At 43.8% G+C, this 25439-nt stretch overlaps 2 protein-coding genes across 4 annotated transcripts in view; one reads left to right on the forward strand and one right to left on the reverse strand.

Annotated features, from left to right (window-relative positions):
* Positions 1–24890, reverse strand: part of PDSS2 (decaprenyl diphosphate synthase subunit 2) — a 237964-nt gene extending 213074 nt beyond the window's left edge. Inside the window, exon 1 of the mRNA XM_066607400.1 lies at positions 24872–24890. The gene's annotated coding sequence lies outside the window, so the exon portion shown is untranslated. The remainder of the gene's footprint in view (positions 1–24871) is intronic.
* The window catches only part of SOBP (sine oculis binding protein homolog), a 208329-nt gene continuing 206479 nt past the window's right edge, over positions 23590–25439 (forward strand). For 2 of the 3 annotated variants that reach the window (XM_066607371.1, XM_066607388.1), the window contains exons 1-2: positions 23590–24031; positions 24959–25015. In XM_066607371.1, coding sequence (XP_066463468.1) covers positions 23936–24031; positions 24959–25015 — 153 coding nt within the window. In that variant the 5' untranslated portion in view covers positions 23590–23935. The remainder of the gene's footprint in view (positions 24032–24958; positions 25016–25439) is intronic. The other variant, XM_066607380.1, reaches the window with a different exon arrangement.

The following is a 25439-nucleotide window of genomic DNA, read 5'->3' on the forward strand; positions in this document are numbered from 1 at the left end:
TTGATCTATGCACATCGGCGTGTGGACATTGCACAAGATAAATAAATCGCAGCATGCTCTATTTCTTTTCGTATCATATGCAGCATCAGCACTATACATTTGTATGGGCTGTGTATGACATGCTGTTCATACGCATCCCTGCTCTAAACAGAGCGGGGAATTTCAAAGAAAAAGTCACACTCCGCATGCGAGTGTGCGTGTGATTCGCGGGGTATGTGAAGTGCCATACGCGGTTTCTGACAGCAGAGTGTGCGGCTGCAAAGTGTGTAAAATGCTGCAGACTTTCACGCATGAGTTACAAGGTCTGTTAAAAGGTCTGACACTGAATGTTGTCTTCTGATAGGTGGCGCTGCAGAAGTATTGTTCCATCTGTTTATCTGCATACATGTCCCAGAGGAGCATGTTCATCCTCTGGGAAATGTATGCCCTATAGGTCTCCTTACACCTACTGGGTGCTCTCCTACTAAGGAAAAATGTAACCTCTCCCATATGCTGTCAATGAAATACACACCCAGCATATGGCCCGAAAATACAGCCATGTAAATGGGCACTTAGTAAAGGATCTGTGGAGCACCGAGCGCACAGAAACAGCATCAATGGTATGTCCATTTGTTTTGCATTCACACTGACCTGAATGGATGAGTCTCAAATCAGACTTCAGTCGTGGCCAAAGGTTTTGAGACTGATACAAGTTTTGGTTCAGTATTTTAACATTTTTCTAAGCCGCCTGCACATGGACGGATTTGCATTGCGGAATACAGCGGCAGGCGTCCGCCTCTGGGCTCCGCAGCAAATATTGTCCATAGTATGCTATTGAAAAGTGATTTTTCCTGCACATGAGCGGAAACCAATTGCGATTTATGCTCATGGAGGAAAAAAAAAACAAACCGCAGCATGCTCCATTTTTGTACGGTCTCCACACGGACGGCTTCCATTGAAGTCAATGTAATCTGTCCGACCAGCGTCCCTTCCGCAATTAACATTGCGGAAAGGACATGGGACTTGCGTCATTCCCTAGCGAAGGCGCGGGAAAATCTGCACTATACATGTCTGACAGCGAGCCATCCGTAGTACAATTAAGGATAATGACTGACAGGTATGCAGTGATTGCCGCCTACAGTCAGGGCCGGATTCTGCATGCGGTATACGGCTCTGCTGTGTGCAGGCGGACTTAGGCTACATTCACATCGGCAAGAATCTCACATGAGTTTTGTGTGCTGCGAGACGCACCAATATGAACTCCATTCTTTTGGATGGACTTATTCACATGAGCAATGATGAGAGGGGAAGAAGAAAAAAAAAAAAAAAAAAAAAAAATCACAGCATATTCTATCAATTGGTGTTCCCTCGGTACGCCTCGCCCATCGTTTTTAATGGGACCTTAAAATAGTAATGTGATGTTTCCCACTTGTAATCGCGCAGCATGCGAGTGATGCGATCGGATCCATGATGGGAGGTTAAACTTTAACTTTTTTTTTACTTATACAGGATTGCTGTTATGGATTGCTTAATGGGGATCACGTGATCAGGGACTGTGTACCGCTTTTCCCCGTAGCCAGGAGCAGGGAGATTTTAAATTACCCCGGCAATCCATGAATTTTGCACATGCGTCTGCCATTTTGGTATCAGGCAAGTGCGCAGAAGCTGGGGTAAGGTCCGCAATAAATCCGGGCGCCTTAGGTACGAAATTGCATGTACTGTCACGGATATGATCCGTGAGGGGAGATGAAATTTTACTTTTTTTCCCCACACTTTACATGATTGCAGTTACCCATTGAATAACGGCAATCATGTGACCGGGGATGGCATACAGTGGCTCCCGGTGACATCTCCCTGCTCTCGGCCACTCATTTTAAATCTCCAGGGCTCCCCGGCTTTCTGCACATGCACCTGACACGTTACGACAGGCGCGCATGAGCAAAAGACTGCGTCAGGTCCTGGAAGAACCAGAACGTTGAGGGACATCATGGAGGGCAGGAGTAAGTACATTCAGCTCCCCTCATGCATCTGATCCGTTAGGGGAGCTGAAACTTTAACTTTTTTTTTTTTTTTTAAACTTGCATGCAATCTACTTCAGGTAGCCGAGAGCCTGGAGCAGTGACCGAGGGCCACAGTGAGCGGTCCCCGGTCACATCATAAAAAGGCAACGATCTACCAGTTCTCATATGACCAGATAAAAATTGCAGATTCTGCATGAGTTTTATTCAGATAATGTTGATCGAGTGACTCGGGGGTCGGATACCGTGACCCCTAGCTCCAGGCCGTCAGCCGCACAGATCCCTAGCTCCAGGGGCTTTATTCCACAGAAAGGCCGTCAATTGACAGTCATGTAGAATAGGGCCCAGCTGGTAAGGCCGTCAAAAAGCGTATCGGCAATCACTAAGGGGTTATGGTTGCTCTTCATCAAGGGTGAGGGTTCAACCACAATTTTGCCTAAGAACGGAGCCAGCAATAAAGAATGGTATCTAAACACCCGCCAAGAGGAACTTCTTCCAGCGATCCAGGAGCGACTTGGTGATGAACAATGCTTCCTCCAGCATGATGGAGCACCGTGTCACAAGGCAAATGTACTAAGTATGTGGCTCGGTGAACAAAACTTTGACAATTTTGGTCCATGGCCAAGAAATTCCTCACATCTCAATCCTATTAGGAACCTGCGGTCAATCCTCAAAAAGCACGTGATAATTAAATGCTTTGGTGAAGAAAATATTGACATCTTTGGACCACGGCCAGCAAACTCCCCAGATCTCAATCCTGCCGAGTACCTGTCGTCAATCCTCAAAACCCAAGTGACAAACAAAACAGAGAAATTGTGATTAACTGCAAGCCAAGCATTGATTAGGTAAGAAGGGGCTGCCGTCAGTCAGGATTTGGCCCAGAAGCCGATATCCAGTATGGTGGGGCGAATTGCAGAAGTCTTGGGGCGACACTGTAAATATTGACTTTTCACCTAAACTTGTTGTGTGTCACTAAGCCACTCTCACACATGGCCTTGGTAAACCGCTGAGATTTCGATCACAGCGTTTACCGCAATTTTTGTGCTTTTTTGAACACACGTTACTGCGTTCGACGGCGGTTTTAACTCCTTAGTGGCCAATCTTTTTTTCCCTTCCCCATTTAAAAAAAATCGTAACTCCTTTATTTATCCATTTACATAACTGTAGGCGGGACAACTTGTATTCCCAGTATTTAGAGTACCAGATCATGTACTGAAAAACTTTTTAAAAAAATTCTAAGTGGAGTAAAATGAAAAAAATAAACAAACAACAAAATTCCACCATGTTTCGGTGCGTCTTGTTGCTATGGCGCACAAAGTGCAACACAAATGACATAACGTTATTCTATGGGTCAGTACGATTACTACGATACCAAAAACTTTGTTTTTTGGGTTTTTTTGCTGTACTTTTATTTTTTTTTTCACATTAAACTTTTTGTGAGTTATTTCCTGCTGCCATCTTCTGCGTGCAATAAGTTTTTTATTTTCCCATCGACATAGTTGAGAGCTAATTTTTTGTGTGACGTCCTGTACTTTCCATTGGTACATACAGCTTTTTGATCACTTTTTATGTCATTTTTTTTCTTGGAGACAGGGTGAACAAAAAAAGTGCATTTCTGGGGTGTGAGGTGGGGGGTTTAGACGACGTTCACAGTGCGGGGTTAATAATGCCTCACTTTGATCGATCGGAAATTTACGGATGCAGCGATACCAAATATGTACTTTTGTTTTAGGATATAGATTTTTTTTTACTATAAATATGGCATTTTTTTTTTTTTTACAATTAGTAAAACTTTATTGTTCTTTTTCCCTTTTTTAAGTATCCACAGGGGACCACAACATGCGATGCTCTGATCACTCCTGCAGTATGCTGTAATGCCATAGCATTACATTATACTGCGAGCCAACAGGCAGTCTATCAAGCCGCCCCACTGGGATGGTACTGCCAGGACGGCTCTGGGACCTTTCAGAAAAAGAAAATAAAGCAGACTGCGCTCGATTATTGCGGCATTAGAGAACGCCACGTTGCAGCGCAGGTCTGCGAAGCCCCATTGAAGTCAATGAGAATGTTGTGCCGCAATTGCCATGGCGGTAATAAGCAGATGTGCAAGAGCGGCCTAAAAGCTTAAAAACTGATGAACTGCTTATACTTTGCCCCCAGCTTCCTACAGTAACGTCTGACTACACTGCGGTATCCTCCGCGTCCAGGCAGCCTACAAGATGTTACACCCCTGAAGCAGCAGACTGTGTGAGCCAGTCCTTATCAATGCCGCATGTGAGCGCAGGAGGTCAGGCGGGACGGGGAGCTGCAGCCAGCAGTCACACACGGCGGGGACTGTGAAGGTCACGTGGCACCCGCGGTAACATGACAAGTCTCGTACAGACGCTTCCGGTACCGCGGCGTCACCTCAGGGAAGTCCTGGACCCTAATTCACAGGAATGGTGCCGCAGCGTCACAACACACAGATACATGCCCCTCCGACGAGCTGCGGGAGGACGCGAGTACCCCGCGCCATTACATGGGGAGAAGGACAGCAACAACTAAACACCAGGACAGGCTCCAGTCACCCCAAACACGCGAAGCACCCGGCTTTACATGAACGCTACTCACCGCGCATGCGCTTGGATGATACGTAACAACGCGAGACTTCAGGACACCCCAGCTCTTCTCCCCGCGGGAGGACACGGGATTTCCTGGAACATGCGCAGTGGAGGGCTCTCCAGGAATCTCTTGTCATGCGCAGTCGAAGAAGCACAGAACGGCGGGAGAAATAGGCATAAAAGAGCGCGACGAAGTGAGCTACGAAGGAAACGGCGTCTAATGGGTGTTTTTATATACAGGGTAGTCAGTGAAGGGTTAATACTTTTAAAATGTTTGTTTTTCTTTAAATTACACTTCCTAAAAGGGAACAATATTTGGTGGACTTGTAAATGTGTTTGTATTTTCTTACAGTACCTCTCTGGCGCTGTCTGTGGTTGTATGACCCTGAGATTCAACGTCCTGAGGCTCCGAGCCGCACCGCGACTGTAGCGTGAAAACCACAGCCGAATCGTATGTTACGAGCAATGATGTAAACTGGTAGCTTTTATATATTCCTGGGTTTAGTGCCATGGCTTTACCCACTGAAGGAAATAGGGAAACAGTGGAGCGACTGGCCACGCCAATACGCATTTGGCGCCTCCTCCCGTACGTGTGGCGTCATCGTAGCGTCAGTTTTTTCTGGACAGAAATGCAGCACACCCCCAAGGGGGAATTTAGGAAGACGTCTGAATCCTCAGAATTTTGGTGCAAAAAAATTGCAATTTTTGTACAATCTGAGGGCGCATTCAGACAACCGTATATTGGCTGGGTTTTCACGCCGGCCGATATACGGCGTCCCTCTCTGCAGGGGGAGGAGGCTGGAAGAGTGCTCTGAGCTCCCGCCCCTCTCTGCCTCCTCTCCACCCCCCTGCACTATTTTCAATGAGGAGAGGCGGGATGGGGCGGAGCTAATTCACAGAACTTAGCCCCACACCCGTTCCGCCTCCTCTCATTGCAAATAGTGCAGGGGGGTAGAGAGGGGGTGGGAGCTCAGTTCCTGCTCCTGGCTCTTCCAGCCTCCTCCCCCTGCAGAGAGAGATGCCGTATATCGGCTGGGCGTGAAAACCTAGCCGATATACAGTCGTCTGAATGCACCCTGAACTTGCACAAAAAAAAGTCAGGACCTTCTGTCTGGCCCCACAGATTTACTATAAATGATGCCAGAAGCTGAGGCAAATTATAGGACCAATGTACCCCAGCACATAACTGGCATAGAATGGACTTGCTGGCGCGCAGACGGCTGGAGATGGGCCACATTTATTAGACTAGTTCGTGTATTGCAGCTTACTCTGGACTGAGATCAGTGTATGATGGCGGACTCACACAGACGTATTTGTGCGTACAATATGCAGAGAATAGAACCCATCGGGCTCTCGCGTTATGCGCTTTTATGTGTGCGAAAAAAAATGCAACATGCCTTGTCTTTGTGCACATTTGCGCACCAAAGGCCCCATGGGAGTTATCAACACCCACGTAATTGCACATTATGCTGTGTAATTGCATGCAAAACCAACACACCAGGAACTAGGTAAGCTGCACAGCCTTTTAAATCACAGTGCGGGTGCATCCCACACCGATTCGAATGGTCTCAGACACTGCAAAAAGGACGCTAAAACACGCGCAAAAAAGACTCCTTCACGGCATAAAAACGTCATGCTAGCTCACGAATTTTTGTGCACATGGCTGCATGAGTCTGCCCTGAAATATCAAACTTAGTAAATATGCTCCCAGGTGTGGACTTGGTCTAAGGAAAAAGAACTTGAGACAGTTGTTACAAAGGTCAATAATTAACATAAAGATTTGTTTTCACAGGGACACTAGGCCGCTTTTAATCAGAGCCAGCGCTCCATGAACCAATCACAGCCAGCGCTCCTTGAACCAATCACAGCCATTCTGTGAATGGTCTATCGAGCACTGGCTCTAATTGGCTAAGCTGCGGTACCCGAGAACTAGTCAGAGGCAGCGCTTTCTGGAGGCGGGGATTTTCAAATTCCTGACCAGGAAGCTCTGCCAGAGAACTTCAAGCAAGGGAGCTTCGGGAGACGTGCGGCGGAGCTGGACAGCACCTCTTAGGTGATTTTTTTTCTTGCAGCTAGCACTTATTTTATGGCTTTTACCGTAGGATTTCCTGTTGCCGCTGGGTGTTAGCTGTAATAAACAGCCAGTGCCCGTGATATATTAAGCAAGGTTGCCCCACGATCTCCCTTCATACATACTCGACCCCGCAGGATGTAACTGTAATTCCTATAGCGGGAAGGGGTTAAAGAGGGTTTCCATCCAAACAAAACAATATCTACGGTAGTTTGGCAAATATTGTATTTTTCAGACTATAAGGGCTCATGCTAACAGCTCTATTACTTCAGGTCTGGGCTGCCATAGAGTTATATGAGCCCTTTACTGTACCCCTGTTTTTTCTTATACAGAGGCATACAGTTGTTTTTGACAAAATCCACTATGGTATAGTGTATAAGCCCCGAGATAGACTTGGACCATAACACTATCACCTAAGAAAATAGTCTAGCATCATGGCAGAGTCCTAATAAAATGTTTTGTTTTTATTAGAAATGAATAAAAATGCCCATACAAAGAACATCAGCCTATCTGCCCATATAACCTAATAGGACAGCCCTTTCCGCACCTATAAGCTCTCGCAGACTTAAGATGTTCCATGCAGCAGAAATGTCTGTCTGGCCTACTAACAAAACTTGCTGATCTTTAGAGGTGTCATGTTGCAAAGTAAAAATTCTCTTTTTGTGCAAATACGTAAAAACATGCTACTAAAATGCTCCAAAAGGTGCATTTCAAAACTGGCACGAAAAAAAACAAAACAAAAAAAAAACTGGCGCAAATATCACATCAAAGGGGTTCTCCAATCCCATTAAGTATTGGTGGCAGTAGAGGTGGTCACACAAAAAATACTCCCCACTGCCGTGCTGCTTTCCCATCGCGTCTGTTTCCGGTTCTCTGCTACCTTTTGTTACTTGCTCCGTAGCGGTCACGTTAGTTGTTTACCCGCATGACCGCTGCAGTAAGAAACTGGACAGAGGCATCATCAATGACGTCCCATAAATCTGCCTTGGGGGTTCTACATTAGAAGCCCACTTGACATGTTTTTGGGACGTCTGTGAATCTTCTTGCGCTGGCCCCATTGAAAACATAGGCAGTACATCGTGCTCCGCTGACACAGCTGTGACAGTGGTCCGCAATGCTATCCAGTGCTTTTAATGGGGCTAGCGCTGCTGCAGCCCCATTGAAAGCAATGGGTTGCAGGCAAGCACCGCAGCAATGATTTTCGGGAAAGGCTTGAAATATAAGCCCTTCACTGAAAATCGCTGTAAAGAAAAGTAAAAAAAAAAAATGTAACTCAAATAGAAGAGCCGTTCTGGCCCTTCCCTCTGGCTCTGGCAGACGTCTAAATACCACCCCAGAAACCACTGCCCCTGATTGGCTGAACGCTGTAACCAATCAGCTCCAGCACCTAGCCATCATTGATTGACAGGTAATGGCTGCATGTGATTGGTCACAGCGTTCAGCCAATCACAGGCAGCTCTCAGCCATTCATATCCAAGTAATCCTGACAATATCTTTTCGCCACATATTGTACTTCATTTAGGTAGCAAAAATAGTCCGATAGAATTTGTGTATATTTATTAAAAACGAAAATTGAAAAAATTGTCATGTTTTCACATTTTCAACTGCAATATCTCAAATATGGGACTGTACAAATTTTTGATAAGATATATATATTTACTTCTGTTTACTTTAGGGCTTATTCAGACGATCGTATATCGGTCGGGTTTTCATGCCCAACCTATATACGCTGCCCCTCTGCAAGGGGAAGAGGCGGGACAGGAGCTAGTACATTCAGCTCCCTCCCCGTCTCCACCCCTTACTTAGGAACTTAGCTCCGCCCCGGCCCTTCCATTGCAAACAGTGGAGAGGGGGCGGGAGCTCAATGCACTAGCTCCCTGCCCGTCCTGCCTCCTCCCCTTGCAGAGAGGGGCAGCGTATATCGGCCGGGCGGGAAAACCTCACCAATATACGATTTGAAAAACTTTAGTTTTTTTAAAAAACATTTAGGAGACGAACAAATTTAACATTAATTATCAACATTTTGAGGAACGTTTTGTTTTCCTGCACCAAGCCAAGATTGCAAAGGCTCATAGGTGTCAGAATAATAGATACTACACCCCTTAATATATTCACTGAGGGGTGTCATGAGTGTTTTGATCCCAGTTTTTTTCAGGAGTTAGTGCAATTTAGGGGAGAAAATATTTTTTAAAATATTTTTGTAAATATGTCATTTAAAGACAGTTTATTTTTTTTATAGCGCACATGAAAATGAGGATTTAAACCCCAAAGTGGATACACCTGTTTGTCCTGTCTTCAGAAACATAGCCATTTTGGCCCTGATCTTATGCACAATGGGGCCCAAAATAATAGGAGCAGCCGGATGCTTTCAGAACAGAAATTTTGCTTGAAGGTGATTTAGGGCCCATTGCGCACTTGTAGAGCCCTTGAGCAGCCAAAACAACAGAGAACCCCCACAAATGACCCCATTTTTAAAACTAGACCCCTTAACAAATTCATCTAGCGGTGTACTGCGTATTTTGACCCCATGGTTTTTAAATGAATCTAAGCAAAGCAGAATGAAAAAAATTAAAATTTTTATTTTTTTGCCAATTGTGTCATTTTAAAAACGTTTTTTTTGTACAGCACACATATGAATGAAGTCTTGGATCCCAAAATGGATACCCCTGTTTGTCCTGTGTTTCGAAACATTGCCCCAATCTACTTGTAGGACACATGGATAGGCCTGTAATGGAGAGAACACCTGTTGGATTTCAGGGGACAACTGAATAAATTCCAGGCTCCATTGCACACTTGTGCAGAAAAAAAAAATGACTCCCTAAAAATAATCCCCCCCGCTCCCCCCCCCCCCCCCGCGCGCCTTTTTTAGGATTTCCTAAATCTTAGATAAAAGTAATAATGTAAACTGTGTGGTATGTTCGAAGACTGGTAATTACGGAGGCTGGTTAGGATGGGCACATGGGGCAATAAACTGTAGCCCTCCTTAGTGGGCCTTTTTGGGGGGTATTTCTTGACCTCAGCGGCAGGGATGGGGTGTAAAACGTGGCTCTCTGTGAGGCTTCGTAATTTTGCTGAGGTGTGGTGATCTCACAGAAAGTGCTCAGCAAGCTGCTCCTGGAACTGCATGAAGGCAAGCGTTCCCGGGGGCTTCTTGTAAATAACATATTACAAGTAGCGGTCTGAATAACGCCGGGCTCATATGGCCGTATGTAGAATCCACTTGCAGAGGTCCGCAGCAGATTCCAGCTGTGAGACCAGCCGGTCATGCCATGTACTGCGCATAATTGCGTACTCATACGCTTAGCGGTAACACGAGTAGCCACAGCCCGTACACAATGTAGTTGCATATGGGCTGCTGCTATATCCGTGACGATAGAGTACAATGGGCTCTTAGTTGCGCATATCTGCGGTTAAGTAGAACATGCTGCATTCTGTTTGCTGTCAGTGGATTACGTAATTCCGACCCGCTAATGTGAGCAGAATTGTGTAATCTAGTGCATTTGTTTGATTCACAGGTTACCGCAGATCAAACGCTTGCGGAATCCTCAATTCCTATCCGCTCTTGTGAGACCAGCCTAAAGTAGATAGCTTTTTATCATGTGACCGGTGATCGCTCAGCGAGGCAACCGGTCACTGATCCAGGCTCTCAGCTACCTTTGGTACCCAGGAGTAAGGAGATTTAAAATTTCCCAGGCCATCGGTGAGGGAAAATGAAACCTCAACTTTTTTTTTACGTGATCGCCATTATCCATTGGAGCATGGAGCTGTCACGTCCAAAGCCCACATAGATTTAATCCACAGAGGGAGTGTGTTTTTACACCCATGGAGATTAAAGACCACTAAAGCAAGACGTGAAAACACTATGGGGTGGTCACTAAGGGGTTAAAATGGCGAATCCGTGGACAGGACAGGCCTGCTACAGCAAGAAACAATCCTTTTTAGTAACTACCTACTGTTGCTAATAGAGAGAAGTCCTATAACATTTTAGCTACCTCTAACCTTTATGGGGAATTTACAGCTTAGGGATTTATACAGCTCCTATTAAACTCCTTTAGTAAACCCTGAACCTCTACCAAGAGCAGATTCTTATTATAACATCTTTCTAACCCAGAAACACTAGGAGAGGTGGCACATGGTACGGAATAACACATGACTAGATACCACACACAGGATTGGTAGATCTGCATAGCAGCTGTAGGCACACAACAGTATTATTTTTTTTTTTATCAAGACAAAATGGATTTACAGAATTGTTTCCTGTTCTGTTTTAGATACATTAAAGAAAAATTAGTTACAAAAGCACATATACTTTGTTTTCCATCCTTTCTGAGTCAAGTACCTCATGGTCAAAGACATTTCAACTATTTACCTATTGACTAGATTTCATTGCAATCGTAAGTGAATTTACTCAGCTGACAACATATTATACTGTAGTATTGCCACTAGTGCAAATTCTTGCAAATTCTAAATCAATCGCAAATAATAAAATACTATTACTACTATTGTGGCAACTTATGGGGTTAGTCGTCTCTGGGTTGAAATGAGTGGCACACAAAGAAATTTGAAGACTGTAGATTTTGGTTCATATCTGGTTTCCATTATCTTTATTATCTTTTACAATAAAAAAAGCACTTTACACCTGGGCACAATAACAAAGGAGCTGTTCAGCCACTAACTACACACAATGGTACAGTCTCTTTAAACCAGGTACTTCTGTATATCAATTGCTCAAAACATTGCATAAGTTGTGTCTTTACCTCATCATGCACCATCCCTTATGGCTACCACATTTTTCTGTTTTTGGCCTTATATTGGCCAAAACATACTAGTACAGTGGCTACTCTGCCACACTATTCACGGTACATATAAGGTGCATTCACATGCAGCTGATTTCCATAGCAAATCCACAACAGATTTCACACCTTCAGTTGGATCTGCACCAAAATGCATATCAAAATCCGCACAAAATGATGTGGATCTTTCAGCTGCATAAAATCTGCAGCAGATTAGTTACATGTGAATGCACCCTAAGTCTCACTACCGTCCCACAGCGTCGTTTTGCTGTCACCTACATTAAAATTTTTCCACCACACACATTTAAAGAGGTATTCTAGAGACAATATTTTTTTCAAGTTTTCACCCATTCACTGAAAACTGATAGATCAGTAGTGGGTCCGACTGCTGGAACCCCCACCGATCCTGAAAATGGAGATCAGGTCAGTCTCCAGATGAATGGAGGTCGCACCGATACATTACTGCTCCATTCATTTCAGTGAGAGCACCGGAGATAGCCAAGCACTTAAACTCAGCAATCACCAGCATTCTTATTGAAATTAGCACAACCTCTGCTCCATTCACTTCAAGACTGACCTGCCCTCATTATTGGTGTTGATATGGGTCCCAGCGGTCAGACCCCCACGAATCTCAGTTTTCACCTATCCAGCACCTATATGGTGCTATTGTCAGCTCCCAGTGGCACCATAAAATAAGTTATGGTGTATTAGTGGAGGTGATAGGGAGGTGATGTATTTTTTATTCTCTCCTCTCCGGGTCCAGCACCATCAACCGCTTAAGATCGCACAGCACTTGAAAATGTTACTCTCAGGCCTACCTCACACAGACGTTTTTGTACAGCGGTTAGCACTGCCTTTTCAGAGCATTTTAATAGGGCTGTTAACACAAGTGTCAAAACACTGTGCTTTGACAGTGATGCATGGTTTATCTTTGGCTGTTTGGTGCTTAATTTTTGGCAGCGTTAACCGCACACTGATTTTCGGGGGGAGGGCTTGAAATATAAGCCCTACCCCAAAAATCAGTCTTAGCTACACTAGGTGGAAAAATGTTGAAAAACGCAGTGTTTCTGCAAACACCTGTGTGAGGGAGGCCTTAGACTCGTATGGGAGAGCGCACACGGCAATCTGAAAAGACTCAGATTTCCGTGCACAATGTGATTTTCAACAGGTTACAGCGCTGGAACTAGGGAGCAGATGAGTATAAAAAAGATATCACCCGGATCACTGTCACCTCCCCTAACATTACTCTAAGGGCTTTTACCCACTAGCGTTTTTTAAAACGCTGTGATATCGCTGACTTTTTTTCAATGGGTCTTTTTAATGTTAAAATAGCATCGCACAAAAATCGCAAAAACACAAACTTATGATTTTTGTGCGATGCGATTTTAACATTAGAAAGTCCCATTGAAAAAAATGCAGTGATACCGCAGCGTTAAAAAAAACACTAGTGGGTAGAAGCCCTAACTTAGTTTATGGTGCTGTGGGGATGTGACGGGTTCCCTTTAAGTCTCCGGAATACTTCTTTAGGATAATGTTGTACCAAACCACAGTACTATTAAGGCCTCGTTCACACGGGCAACAAAGTTGCGCGATTTTGTCGCATTGCTACAATGCTACAAATTGCATGTATGTAAAGCCCATGCTTTCTTATGGGTTAATTCACATGTGTGATGTTTTGTAGCATGCAACATCCCGACAGAAAAACCTCGCAGGCCCCGCGATATGCACGTGGCTCGTTAGGTTTTGTAGCCTATGGAGCCTTCCTCTCTGTTGCAGTGCACAAAAATGCGGTTTTCGCGTGGTGCGATGCAACTTTGACAGTAGGAAATGCTACTGTCAAAGCCATAACTTAACTGCAGGAAATTTTTTTTTTTTAAGTATACATCACCTTAGAAGCGCTGTCAGCCTGTTTACATCTTCTCCCTGGGTCCCCAACACTGTTCTTCATCATCTCTTCTGGCCAGGGATTAAAAAATCCCCACCTCCTGGAAGCACTGCCTCTGATTGACCGTTGCTTAGTAAATCACAGCCAGTGCTCAATAAACCAATCATAGCCTTTCATTGAGCGCTGGCTCTGATTGGCTAAGCGTCAGCCAATCACAGGCAACGCTTCCAAGAGGCAGGGATTTTTGAATCCCCACCCAGGAGAGATGAAAAACAGTGACGGGGACCGGGGAGAAGATGCAGCAGAGCAGGACAACGCTTCTAAAGCGATGTATACTTTTAAAAAAGGGCTTATTTTCGGGGAAGGGTTAATATTTCAAGTCGCGTGACTTTGTAGCACCACATGCGACTTTGTAGTGCTCCAAATCGCGGTATCACCATGAGAAACCACAGTGATATCGCACGGACCAGTAATGTGATATCACTGCAATTTTCTCGGGGCGATGCCGTGTCTCCCGTGTGACCGAGGCCTTATGCTGCTATCCATCCCACATAAAAATTATATTGAAACACACAGAAAATTTATTATGCCATCTGCCTCCAGTACAATTAAGGCAACCTCACACAATACAATTATTACAGTGCAAATAATCCATAATTGTCAGAGACTCCCATAATTGTTAAAAAGGGGAGACCATTGCCACTTTTGCAACTTATTTGCATGGCAGTCTCCAAGTCAATGAATAGTGATGACAATACTGTCACACGACTGTTTCTTAGAATTCCAAAAATAGCAAAAGTGAAGTGCACTTTGTGCAGCTTAAATAATGACATCCAGAAAGATACCCTTGGGAAACTTTTTGCAGCATCACCTTTGCATGCCGTACTGGTATCCTCATTTCTCCTCAGCTAAGAAGAATTATTCAGTTGGTGACTGTCAGCTCTTGGCTGTAAAACTGGATATTATGTCTTACCGGCGCTGGATTGGTGTAGTAGCCATGCTGGTCAATGGAGAGTAGTCAAGAAAGCCGGAAGTCATTATGGGGACATCATAGTGTTCAATACAATGGGATGAGATGGCAGCGTAGTCAAATGGAAGTCAGAGGTCAGCAGCAGGAGGTATTGTTATGCAGTACAATGGAGAAGACGGAAGCGTCAAATGGAAGCCAGAAGTCAGCAGCAGGAGGTATCGGTATGCAGTATAATGGGAGAAGACGGAAGTGTAGTTAAATGGAAGCCACCTGTGAACAGCAGGAGGTATCTGTATGCAGTAAAATGGGATGAGACGGACGTGTAGTCAAATGGAAGTGAAAGCTCAGCAGCAGGAGGTATCGGTATGCACCACAATAGGAGGAGATGGAAGCGTAGTCAGATGGAAGCCAGAGGTCAGCAGCAGGTGGTATTGGTACAATTGCAGATGATCAGGAGGAATAATCACCTTTGATAAAGGTGAGGGAGCACAATAATCACGCACTGGATCTGAGACATAGTCAGGCTTTCATAGGAAGTCTCAATTAGTAGCAGGGCGAAGCCAGGACAGGGAGACAAGAAGTGGACTTAACAGAAGCAAAGAAACAGGAAAAAACTGGGTTTCAGCAAGGATCTCTCCAAGTCCTGGATAGCCCAGGGCAGAGAGCTGCTGACTGGAGCACAAGAGGTCTTGGGTTCGAGTCCTGACAGTGGACTTAAAAGAATAGCGTCATCTACTGGAGGATGGCAAATTTCCAGTGGAGATATTTATTAACCACAAAACCTCCTATCCTTTCCCAGACTCAATCCATGTCAAGCCATTTGGTCTCTTTTCCTTTCATGCTTTGTTTATCTTATTATATTGCCTGGCCTAGAAGTATTGCTGTGCAAATGCATTTTCTAGGTCTTTCGACTGCACAATATCGAAGACCTAGCTCACATGATTGATTCAAACCCCACGTGTGTCTCTTTAGCAGTTTCTTCTAATGGATGCTTTTTCTAACCTCCAGAGCTCTACCACAGAATTATGTTCTAATCTCCTTTATCCTTACTGTCAGAGCACGCTGTAGTTAAAGTCACCAGTGAGTTGTTCACACATTACTACTGGTGGCCAGACTGGACTCAAATAGTAAAGGAGTATGTGGTTTCCTGTACAGTTTGTGCACAGTTCAGGTCCTCTCAGCAAGCACTCCTTCAGTCTCTACCCATTCCCAAAGAACCCTGGTTAGAAATCTACATGAATTTGCTTCCTGGCCAAGGATTCTTGACTGACTGGGTAGTAGTAGATCAGGTTTCCAAAATGGCTCATTGTGTTCTGCTGCTTGATTTTCCTTCTGCTCCTCAGCTGACGTGAGTTCTCTAGAAGGCCTTTCATCTCCATGACTTTTCAACTCATAAAGTTTGTGATAAAGGTGTGCAATTCATTTAGAAGTTCTGGAAAGCCTTGTGAAAAGTCTTGGGGACTTTCTTCACTTTCTCTTCTGGATACTGTTGTGAAAGTAATGGCTAGACTGTAGGTTTAATTAAGTCCCGGAGCAGTATCTTCAAATCAGTGTCAATGTTCAAATGTTTCTCTACCTATTTCAGCTCAGCTTTTTGTCTTTGCTGTTGAAAATGTATTTCAAAATATTCGGAACATATAGTCTGAGAATCATAGGGATTTGGAAACCACGGCTGCTAATGCTAAAAGGAGTGGACAAGAATTGTCATGTGGATCCAAAGATTACTCTAGGGAAAAGAGTCTGATTGTCTATAAAGTCCAGTTCAGGTATTAAATCAGACTAGTCCTGCGTCTCGGGATACCACGCTCGCTTTGGATTCCCCATTTCTTTCCATTTAGTTCTCTGGCACCCTCTAGTCATAAACAGGCTATCCTGTAAGATCCAGACATTTGCTGCTTCTAAACCTTCAGATTTTGAGGTGAAACAAATCCTGGACAGTAAGGGCTCATGTCCACAGGTGGACCGGATTCCGCGTGCGGGAACCCACCCTACCTGCATACCTGTGTGGGCAGGTTGCGGCATCTGCGTAGACCTCTGCACTTCCGGGTTCTCTGTACTGCGGATTGTCTGCAAGGCTCGCCGTCAGACATGCACAGTACAGATTTTTTTTAAAAAATTTCTGCTTTCTCCTGACTTCAATGGAAGCCGTACGTGTGGGAACCGCACAGAAATGGAGCATGCTGTAATTTGTTTTCCGGACCAAAAGGTCTGCAAATCAAATCTTCATGCTTTAATTAATTTGCAGACTCCCATGCTTCTTTATGGGTGGCTTGATTGGCGGATCTACCGTGCGGATTCTGCAAATCAGATCCACCCATGGACATTGGGTCTAAGAAGGCTCATGGGAAACTTTATTACTTAAAAGATATGATCTGAAAGAAAGGTCATAAATTCCAGAAAGGTATGTTAATGCTCCATTGCTCATCAAGAAATTCCATTTGAAGTATAGTCCTCAAGACTCATTAGAATCCCTTCAAGAAGGTGCCCCTAAGAGGTGATGGTGATATTGTTACATAGATCTCCAGACTTTGTTATAGTTATCTTTCTGTCTTTCTCTTGCTTGACGACACTCTGCTGCCTTATTAGAGCCATGTCAACTCTTGTTCTCTGTGGTCAATTCTGCAGGGGGAGACCCAGTGATTGAGCAATGAATGGAAGCACCAAAACATGAAGAAACCTAGGCTCTACCTGTTTTACTACCTACAATTATAAAGTGCTTATGTGCTTTAGTCCTTTAGGATAGACAGTATTTAATATGCGCTATCAGCCATTGTATTTTTACTTTAGATAATTGACTGCTTTAGTCAAAATCTTATATGATCAATTAAAGGAAGCTCCAGCAGCTCTGCAGGGGATTCTAATTGCTTCTGCTGCTCGCAGGAGCAGTTCTGATTATATTATAAAACGTTAGTGAAACGCTGGAAGAAAACTGATGCCAGAACTAATCCCATAGTTTTCTGTGGGATTTTTCATGGTGCCTGGCGCATTAATTTTTACATCAAATGTCTTGTTTCTGACAGAAAAACATTACATTTACATTGCAGCTTTTTTCTGTCTTTCTGTGGACAGCAGGCTAGTGCTCAAAGTGCACACAAATGTCCTCAGTTGTGTCTAGCTCAGGTATAAAAAAAGTCTTACCCCAACTGACGTATGTGCGCCTGGCCTTACATTGCAAGAGATGTGTAGGTCACTGAATCTAACATTTGTTAATCTATCTGCAAATCATTGTCACAAAGTGGGCTTTTTCAGCCCATGGTGTGGGTGCAACTGCAGGTGGCTAACCGAACACTCTTTCACTACCTCAATCTTGTACTTGATGCAAGATGGAGCATAGATCACACCAACACCTCCCCCCGCTCCCCCCAAAAAACGTTGCCATCAGTGATTGGTTTAGTGTAAACATGGTAGGTCGGCATGGAGACTTCCGCTCCAAATACACAGAGGTTGGAGCTGAAGCCTCCGTGCCGACCTTCTTATAGTGGCTGGCGCTAATAACTGCAGGCACGGCTCCCATTGTTTTCAGTGAGAAGCGTGCCTGCAGCTACAACCCCAGCCACTACACAGAGGTTGCGTGGAGGCTTTCTTCCGCTCTGATCTCCATGTTATTGCGGTGCTGACATCATGCGCCGGTTCAGCTGATCGGTCGGGTTCCCGGGCGACGGACCCAGGTAGTGCAACTACAGAAGACCTATCCTGATGATAGGTCATCAATAGTATTTCACTAGAAAACCCCTTTAAGTAGTCCCAGGGACTTGCATGTGTTCATTGCTATTGTGTAGAGACTGGGTTAGGTTCTTGAATGAGTCTACATCAAGGGAGGAAGATGTAGAATACGGAGTCCTGACCCTTGGTATCGGCACCATCTGGGGTAAATGCCAAAAGAAGTACTGATTGTACAGGTGTTTACGCAGAAAGCAGTGCAGTGGTAAATGAGCAGAAATCAGCCACATGCTAGCAAAACTTTACTGAAGAAAGAACAGACTGGTAATCACAGCATTTGAGCTTGCAGGCCAGATAGTACAAAAGCATTTAGTGATTGTGGACATCCCGCACGATGAAGCTCTTTTTGGTCTCCTTTACAGTTTCTAATATGCCTACTGCTGTCTCTTTACGCATGTGGCTCCCAATAAAACTTTTTACTCTCTCACTTGCTGCATCGCCACAATGCCCCTAATTTCTGCTCCTACGTGGAGACCTATATAAAGATCTGGGGCTGCCCTTTTTGGCAGTAACTCCCAACACTACGGTCTTGCAAGGCCGTGGATAGGCTTATGCGCCCCAAGTTGCACAGTTAGGCGCAATGTCCACGGGCAGATCCGCAAGAAAAGCAGAAGCTTAAAAGGAAAAAATCAGTACTGCGCGTGTTCAGCGGCGAGCCGTGCGGACCATCCACAGTACAGATAACCCGGAACTTGGGCAGTCCGCACGGACTCCGCCATCTGCATGCACAGGTATGCAGGGTCTCCCACCGCAGTCACGGGCTGGACATGAGGCCTTACGGGCAGACTCACACTTGCTCTTGCATACATCTATTGTGATAGCACAGCATGGTCAGAGACAGAAGTGCGATCCTCATAATAGGAATATACTTCTCACGCCTGTACAGTGTGGGTCAGGCGTACACGCTTCACACTTGTATAGTAAAGAACAGGTGTTGGCACGTTACAAGATAGAGTTCTAATAACTGTATGGTAACTGTAACAAACTGTGCACCTGTTTCAACATCACATGACCAGGAAAAATTTTCATAATTTGGAAGTATATAGTGATGTTTCATATTCAGTAACTGCAAGTGGAGATCCTGAGGAATTGATGCCCAAAATTTATTTGAAAACTGTATAAATTTTCATTATACACCAAATAAGCTTTATTTGCTTAAAGTAGAATACACCTTTAAGGGCGCCTGCACACGAGCGGAAATTCCGCGGCGGGATTTCCTGCGGAATTTCCACCCCTGGAAGCTGCCATAGGATTGCGTTAACAAACGCCATCCTATGCAGACGGTTGCGATTTGGCTGCGCGAAATCTCGCGCTGCAAACAAATCGCGGCAAGCTCTATTTCTGTGCCGGCCCCGCTCTGCGCATGCGCCGGCAGCCGGCACATGAAAGAGCCGGGGCGGCGGGAGCAGGTGAGTACCCGCGCTGCTCTCTGCAGACGCTTGGGTCGGGTCCCGCTGGGAGAATTCTCACAGCTGGATCCGACCCGGCCGTCTGCAAGCGGCCTAACTCTAGCAGAATGCTATACAATGAGAGTATTGCATTAACCCTTTCCAATCCACTGTCTGACCTGTGAAGACATTATGATTTAAGGCTGTACAGCTCTGATGTTGGTAGATATCGGTCAAAGGGTTCTCTTACTGTATATTGCCAGCCTCTCTGCTGTTGGAGCCTATCCAACTTGTCGCCTCATGCAGTACTGGTTTTAGCCAGCATATAGCGCCGTTGTATAACGGCAGAAAAAGAGTAAGGCCCCTAGAAAAACCAGGATACAAATTGGATCGGAAAGGGTTAAAGAGGTTGGCTATACACTGAGGGGTGCGTTTGTGAACATGTCAACTGTTTTTGGCATCAACCAACAAAATTGTGATTGTGACTGTTTAGGCTGCGCTCACATGGGGCGGATTTTCAGCGGACATTCCGTTGCTGATCAGCTGCGAAATGCCTGCTTCCAAACCCACACCATTTGGTGCTGGTCCCATCGTGAATTCCTGTGTGGAATTCACCCCCTCATTGAGAGGGGGTGAACTCCACAGCAATTGTCACGGATTTGAATTCTGAGCCGCAAGTCAGTTTTCGCACGGGTTTTGTGCGGGCTATTTCCGCAGCATGTGGAGATTTTCAAAATCTCGTCCACTTTGTTGCTATTGTACATGCAGTGGAATTTCCATGCGTAGGGTGCACACGGAAATGCCACTTCATGTGAACCCAGCCTTACTAAAATAAGAACTGTACTCCATATCATAACATGATAAATAATTCTGTTTTATTGCTTAGTTTTTTTTCTTAGATATTCAATATTTTATATTCAGTATGTCTACAGTTTATAAACTCTATAAAATTATGTTCAAGGATGAACCATGACATTGCATCTTCTACAACCCTATACTGAGTTGGTGTCTCAGCAAATTCCATTGGTAACACTGAATATACAAGTTTGAAAATGGGAAAATCTAAAATGTTGTGCCTCTTAAGTTCCCTTTACACTGTATGACTCTCAGATGTATAAGCTCCTGACAGCTGTTCCAGCGACTGTCACTTCCATGCTTTCACACAGGAGCGCTGGTTGTTTAGAGAATGGAGGTGGAGTGGTTCGGGGAGCTTCTTAGGCCACCCGCCTCTAGTCACTTAAAACCGCCAGCCCAACTCCTGTTTACACGTGGCTTAGTAATCGGACCATTTCAGCTCACTGACACGGAATGACTAGCAACTACTAAGCAACTTCTCGCTCAGTGCCCTGTCGGGGGTTGTGTGTACACGGGGCAACAGTTGCCTATAATCACTTGTTTGACTACCAGCCCGTGTAAAGGTACCTTAAGACTCTGTAGACGTCTGTGATATGGTTTGCAATTTGGCATCATTTAGGCTCCGTTGTGTGATGTCTGTCCTTTTAATGAGAAAATGTGAACATATCCTAAAAATATTGTGTTTCCTAGTCAATGTAAGGCTCTAGTGACATATTTTATAAATATAATTAGCATATGTGCTGGGAAAGATACACTAAATAAAAATATATACATAGGGTCCCATATACACCATATATTGTATAGCAAAGCTTAGTCAGCTGCATGTTTCCTGTAGAAGGTTGCTACACCTGCCTGAACTGCCCCACCATTTTTCACCCTGCTTTAGGTTAGCCAGCAATGAGTTAGCCAGGGCATTGTGTGACCTCCACCCTAGCCTGCACAGATTGTGCGGTGTCTCTTTGTCAACAAGTGTCACTTATGATGGGTTTAATGCTATTTGTAGAGCCATCACATAATGGCATGGATAAGATCAGCAGCTTTCCCCCTGCTTATTACATGGAGACCTACAATTGGCACTGATTTGCTGCACATTACACCAACTTACTACATCAGACTATCGTCTTTGTTTAAGTAAGATTTCATACTGCACATATCTCTTCTATATACTCAATTAGATATTAAAATAATGAATGACTAAATTCTTTTCAACAGGTACTATTGTAATAGACTACAGCACTTACAGCATTTATATGGGTTCATAAAATAATAGTGCTGCATTTGAATATTTACATTTTCACAATTGCTACTTTTATAGCTGATAGCTGAGAAAACCTATTAAATATATCAGTTTAGCCTCTTGGTTAATTTGATGCTGCTCTACAAAAGCTGCTGCTATAGTGACAGGGATATGGCCCCATCTCTTTTCTCCCCCCTCCATCTCCGTGCTCACTGGCTGGAATGAACATCACCCCGGACATTGCCTTATCATCCTCCTCATCAGTGGCAGTGTGACTGAGTAGCTTGGTATGCTCATCACGTCTACTCATCACTCCCTCCTCTATATCCAGCTGTCACATCCAGCAAGGGGAGGCAGCTTACCCAGCTCTCATCTTGCTCTGATAGGTGACTTCAGCTTTTGTATCAGGCTGAGATTAAACAACTTCAGGAAGTAGAGAAATGCCTTAAAAGATATGTTTGCAATATATGAAAACTGGCACATGATAACTAAGTAGACAACTACCTTTAGTACCCAGAATACATAAGCATAAGTGATAATGCAGGGATTTCTTCTTATAGCAATCTAATAGATAGGGTTTTAAGAAATGTCACCCCTTAAGACATGCTGCATGTCCACCCGCCATTTACTACTGACTGGTATTTTTGCAGTGATAAAATGTGGTATGTAAAAATTTAAGAAAACTATTCCAGTTTCTTATTTAACCCTGAAGTGCTGGTCTTAAGACATAACAATTCTGCGTTTTGTCCTCCTTAATGTGTAAATCGTTGAGCATATTTTTAGTGGACAATCTTAGGACATTTCATATTCCAATTATATGTATTTTGTATTTCCTATACCGGATGAATTATATACTTTATTATGTGTGTGCTCCTAGATCACCATGGCTTGCTTATCTCCTATTCATATTCTCACCTCGGAAAATTAAGGGATTGCTTTAATGACCAAACCATAACTGACACATCTGCCTAAAACATTTCCCTCAGCCACTGTTCCAGCTCTGTGTGCAAATGGACCTTTTTCTTTATATTGCTTTTACCCACCTCTGGTAATTATTAGGATTGGAAGCTGATATGCTCAGTGCTCTTTTTCTTAATATCTCCTTTTAATACATTATTATTTGTATACTATATGTATATACTATATATGTCTTATAATACCTATTATCTGTATCTTTGTGTTATTCTTCTACATTAAATTAAGGCTGTATTCACACTTCAGTTAGGCTGTCAGTTATAAATCCATCGTTCGGTTCCGTTTTTGGAGCAGAGAAACAGAATTAAAGCTAAAATAAACAGATCCGCTTTTTTCCTCATTGATTTCAATGGAGGTTAAAAAAAATGGAAAGCTTTCAGTTTGCTTCTGTTCATCTATTTCTGCAGACTACGCTATTTGTCCAGCTAAAAAAACAGAAACAAATGGAATGGAAGCAAATTAAAAGCTTTCCGTTGTTTTTTATTCCCCATTTAAATGAATGGGGGAATAAACTGATCCGTTTATTTTGGTTTTATTAATGTTTCTCTACTCCAAAAACTACACAGAGAGATGGAATTATAAGTGACAGCCTAACATATATTATATCAAATCTGTGTGCACTTGACACTCATTATAGCATGTTCTAATGAACGTCCTCCTGTCACTTCTCTGTGGCTGTGCCTCATTTTTAGAAAGTTTACCTATTTACTGTGTCTAATATAAATGATGTGATTTTGGTTACATGTCCAGATGCAGCAGAGCTAAGTTGTCAAGTGCAGCAGAGCTACAGTATTTCAAGTCAATGAGACATCACTGCATAAATAGCACAATGCCAAAGAGTTAAATGACAGATTCAGCACTTGTACATCAGGATATACTGGACTTCACACATTCCAAATACTGTGGGGATAATGGGAGCTCTTAGCAAGTGTGAGACATATCCCTGCTCCATCCATGCACATCATCCAGATGTGTCTAGCACTACTTGGAGCGTAAGGGGGCAGAGGATAAGATTTTGGCAGCTGGGAGCTCCTCCTTCTTTCCCAGCCTGGGAGGTAGTAACCCCCTCTGCTGTTCCACACAAGGAGCTTTCGCTCTGTGTTTCTCTCCTCCCTCTCTTTCACTTACAGTCACAGAAACATACACACACATAGAGAGAGACAGCACTACACACACATACATACACACACACCCACTCACACATACACAAAGCAACAAGCAGCAAGCTTGAGAGGACTAATGTAGACAGAGGCAGAAGATGGCTGACCTGACAGCAGGGCACTCTCTGCCCAGCAGCCTGGCATCCCCAGCCCTCCCTCTTCACACAATCCCTGACGTCTTTCACCTCTAGATAGAGGGGGAATAACCACTCCACTTTCTTGCTCCACCATCCTACCAATACTCTTTCATTCACACAGCCATTTCAGCACAAACTATAGAAAAAATGGCAGAAATGGAAAAAGAAGGAAGACCACCGGAAAATAAAAGGAGCAGGAAGCCTGCACACCCAGTGAAGAGGGAGATCAACGAGGAGATGAAGGTAAGGGGCTGCTGCTTGTCAGAGTATCTTTCCAATAATACAATAATGTGGAGGTACTTGTCATATTGTGTAGGATGCATTGAATGTCTCAGCTCCGCCTCCCTTCTGGGCTTAAGACACCTTCATACACTCAGGTCCTGTCAATTGACCAGCTATCATTTTTTGTCACTGAAGGTGACACTTAAATGCATTGCACTGGGTATGTTTCTGCCGTCAGTCAGTTGTAGTGACTTCACATATAGTCTAAGCATAGTATATCCATAAGCTATCACTACATATGCTGTAACAATCTCCAGTTTATTGACATCACAGTTAAAACATCCAAAACATGAGTTCTGCTGATCTGTTTTAGGCTAGAGAGTGCTCTTCCTATAGATGATGCATGTCTCACTTAGTTCTAAGCATGTCCCTTCTACTGCCTTCTTCTATCTGGGTGTAATACACCCAAAATTACAGTCACCTCTATTGTGCTTTCTATAACGTATAGTGTTTTTGTTGTTTCATGTGTATGACAAAGCCCAGGGGAGTATGATTTGTGCAGTAGTCTTGCACAGCCATGGCCACCCAGATGTTCTCCAGAGGTTGCTCTCAATCTGGTCCTTTAGATGCCTCAATACGAGTCCAAATAGTGAAGTAATTAACTTTAAAAAATCACAAATGCTGTTATGGATTAAGCAGAATTATAAGAAACATGCATGTCTTGGAAGATGGTAAACAGCAGAAGTAGGCTATATTTTTCTTACATTGCTATTAGACTGTATGATACTATACAATAACTCATCTCTCTGAGCCCTGCCTAGCTGACCAGGAGGCCCCACTTCAGTTTGTAAACTTACATACCTGCCTTTCCTGATGAAAATCTGTGTAACTTTCTGATGGCAAATGTGGCATTTCCATTCCAAATCAGTGATCCTTGGTATTTTTCAGTTTTCAGGTTGCACATCGTCTAAAGTGGACAGGCATTTCTCCACATCAACTCAGAGGGTCTGTTTTATTTTTCTGAATACAAAACATAAACAGTAATTGAAATGGTTAATTGCCTTCATGCCACCCCTTCCCCCCAAGAGCTGCCTAAATCTATCACATTGTCATTGGCTGCTCTAAGCCATCGCTTAATGTGATCTATATGGATTGCAGCTTTTAACATAGGTTCTAGAATTACAAATTAGCTAATTTTAATCAAAACATGTGAAATGTTATCCTGGCTGGATATAAAGGCTGACTGTGCTGGATCCTCTGGGTTTGTTTTGTTTATTTTGGCTGCAGGCACTCTCAGTGGTTTGGGAGATAGTTGTTCTTCATAGCAGATGTTTGTCTGAACTAGTGGGGATGAAACAAAAACAACATTGTAAGGGGGAAAATTACACTATTTTTAACTGATGCTTTAGTATTGACGACTAAACCTTAT

Source organism: Eleutherodactylus coqui, chromosome 1, assembly GCF_035609145.1.
Source record: "Eleutherodactylus coqui strain aEleCoq1 chromosome 1, aEleCoq1.hap1, whole genome shotgun sequence".
Classification (NCBI taxonomy): domain Eukaryota; kingdom Metazoa; phylum Chordata; class Amphibia; order Anura; family Eleutherodactylidae; genus Eleutherodactylus; species Eleutherodactylus coqui.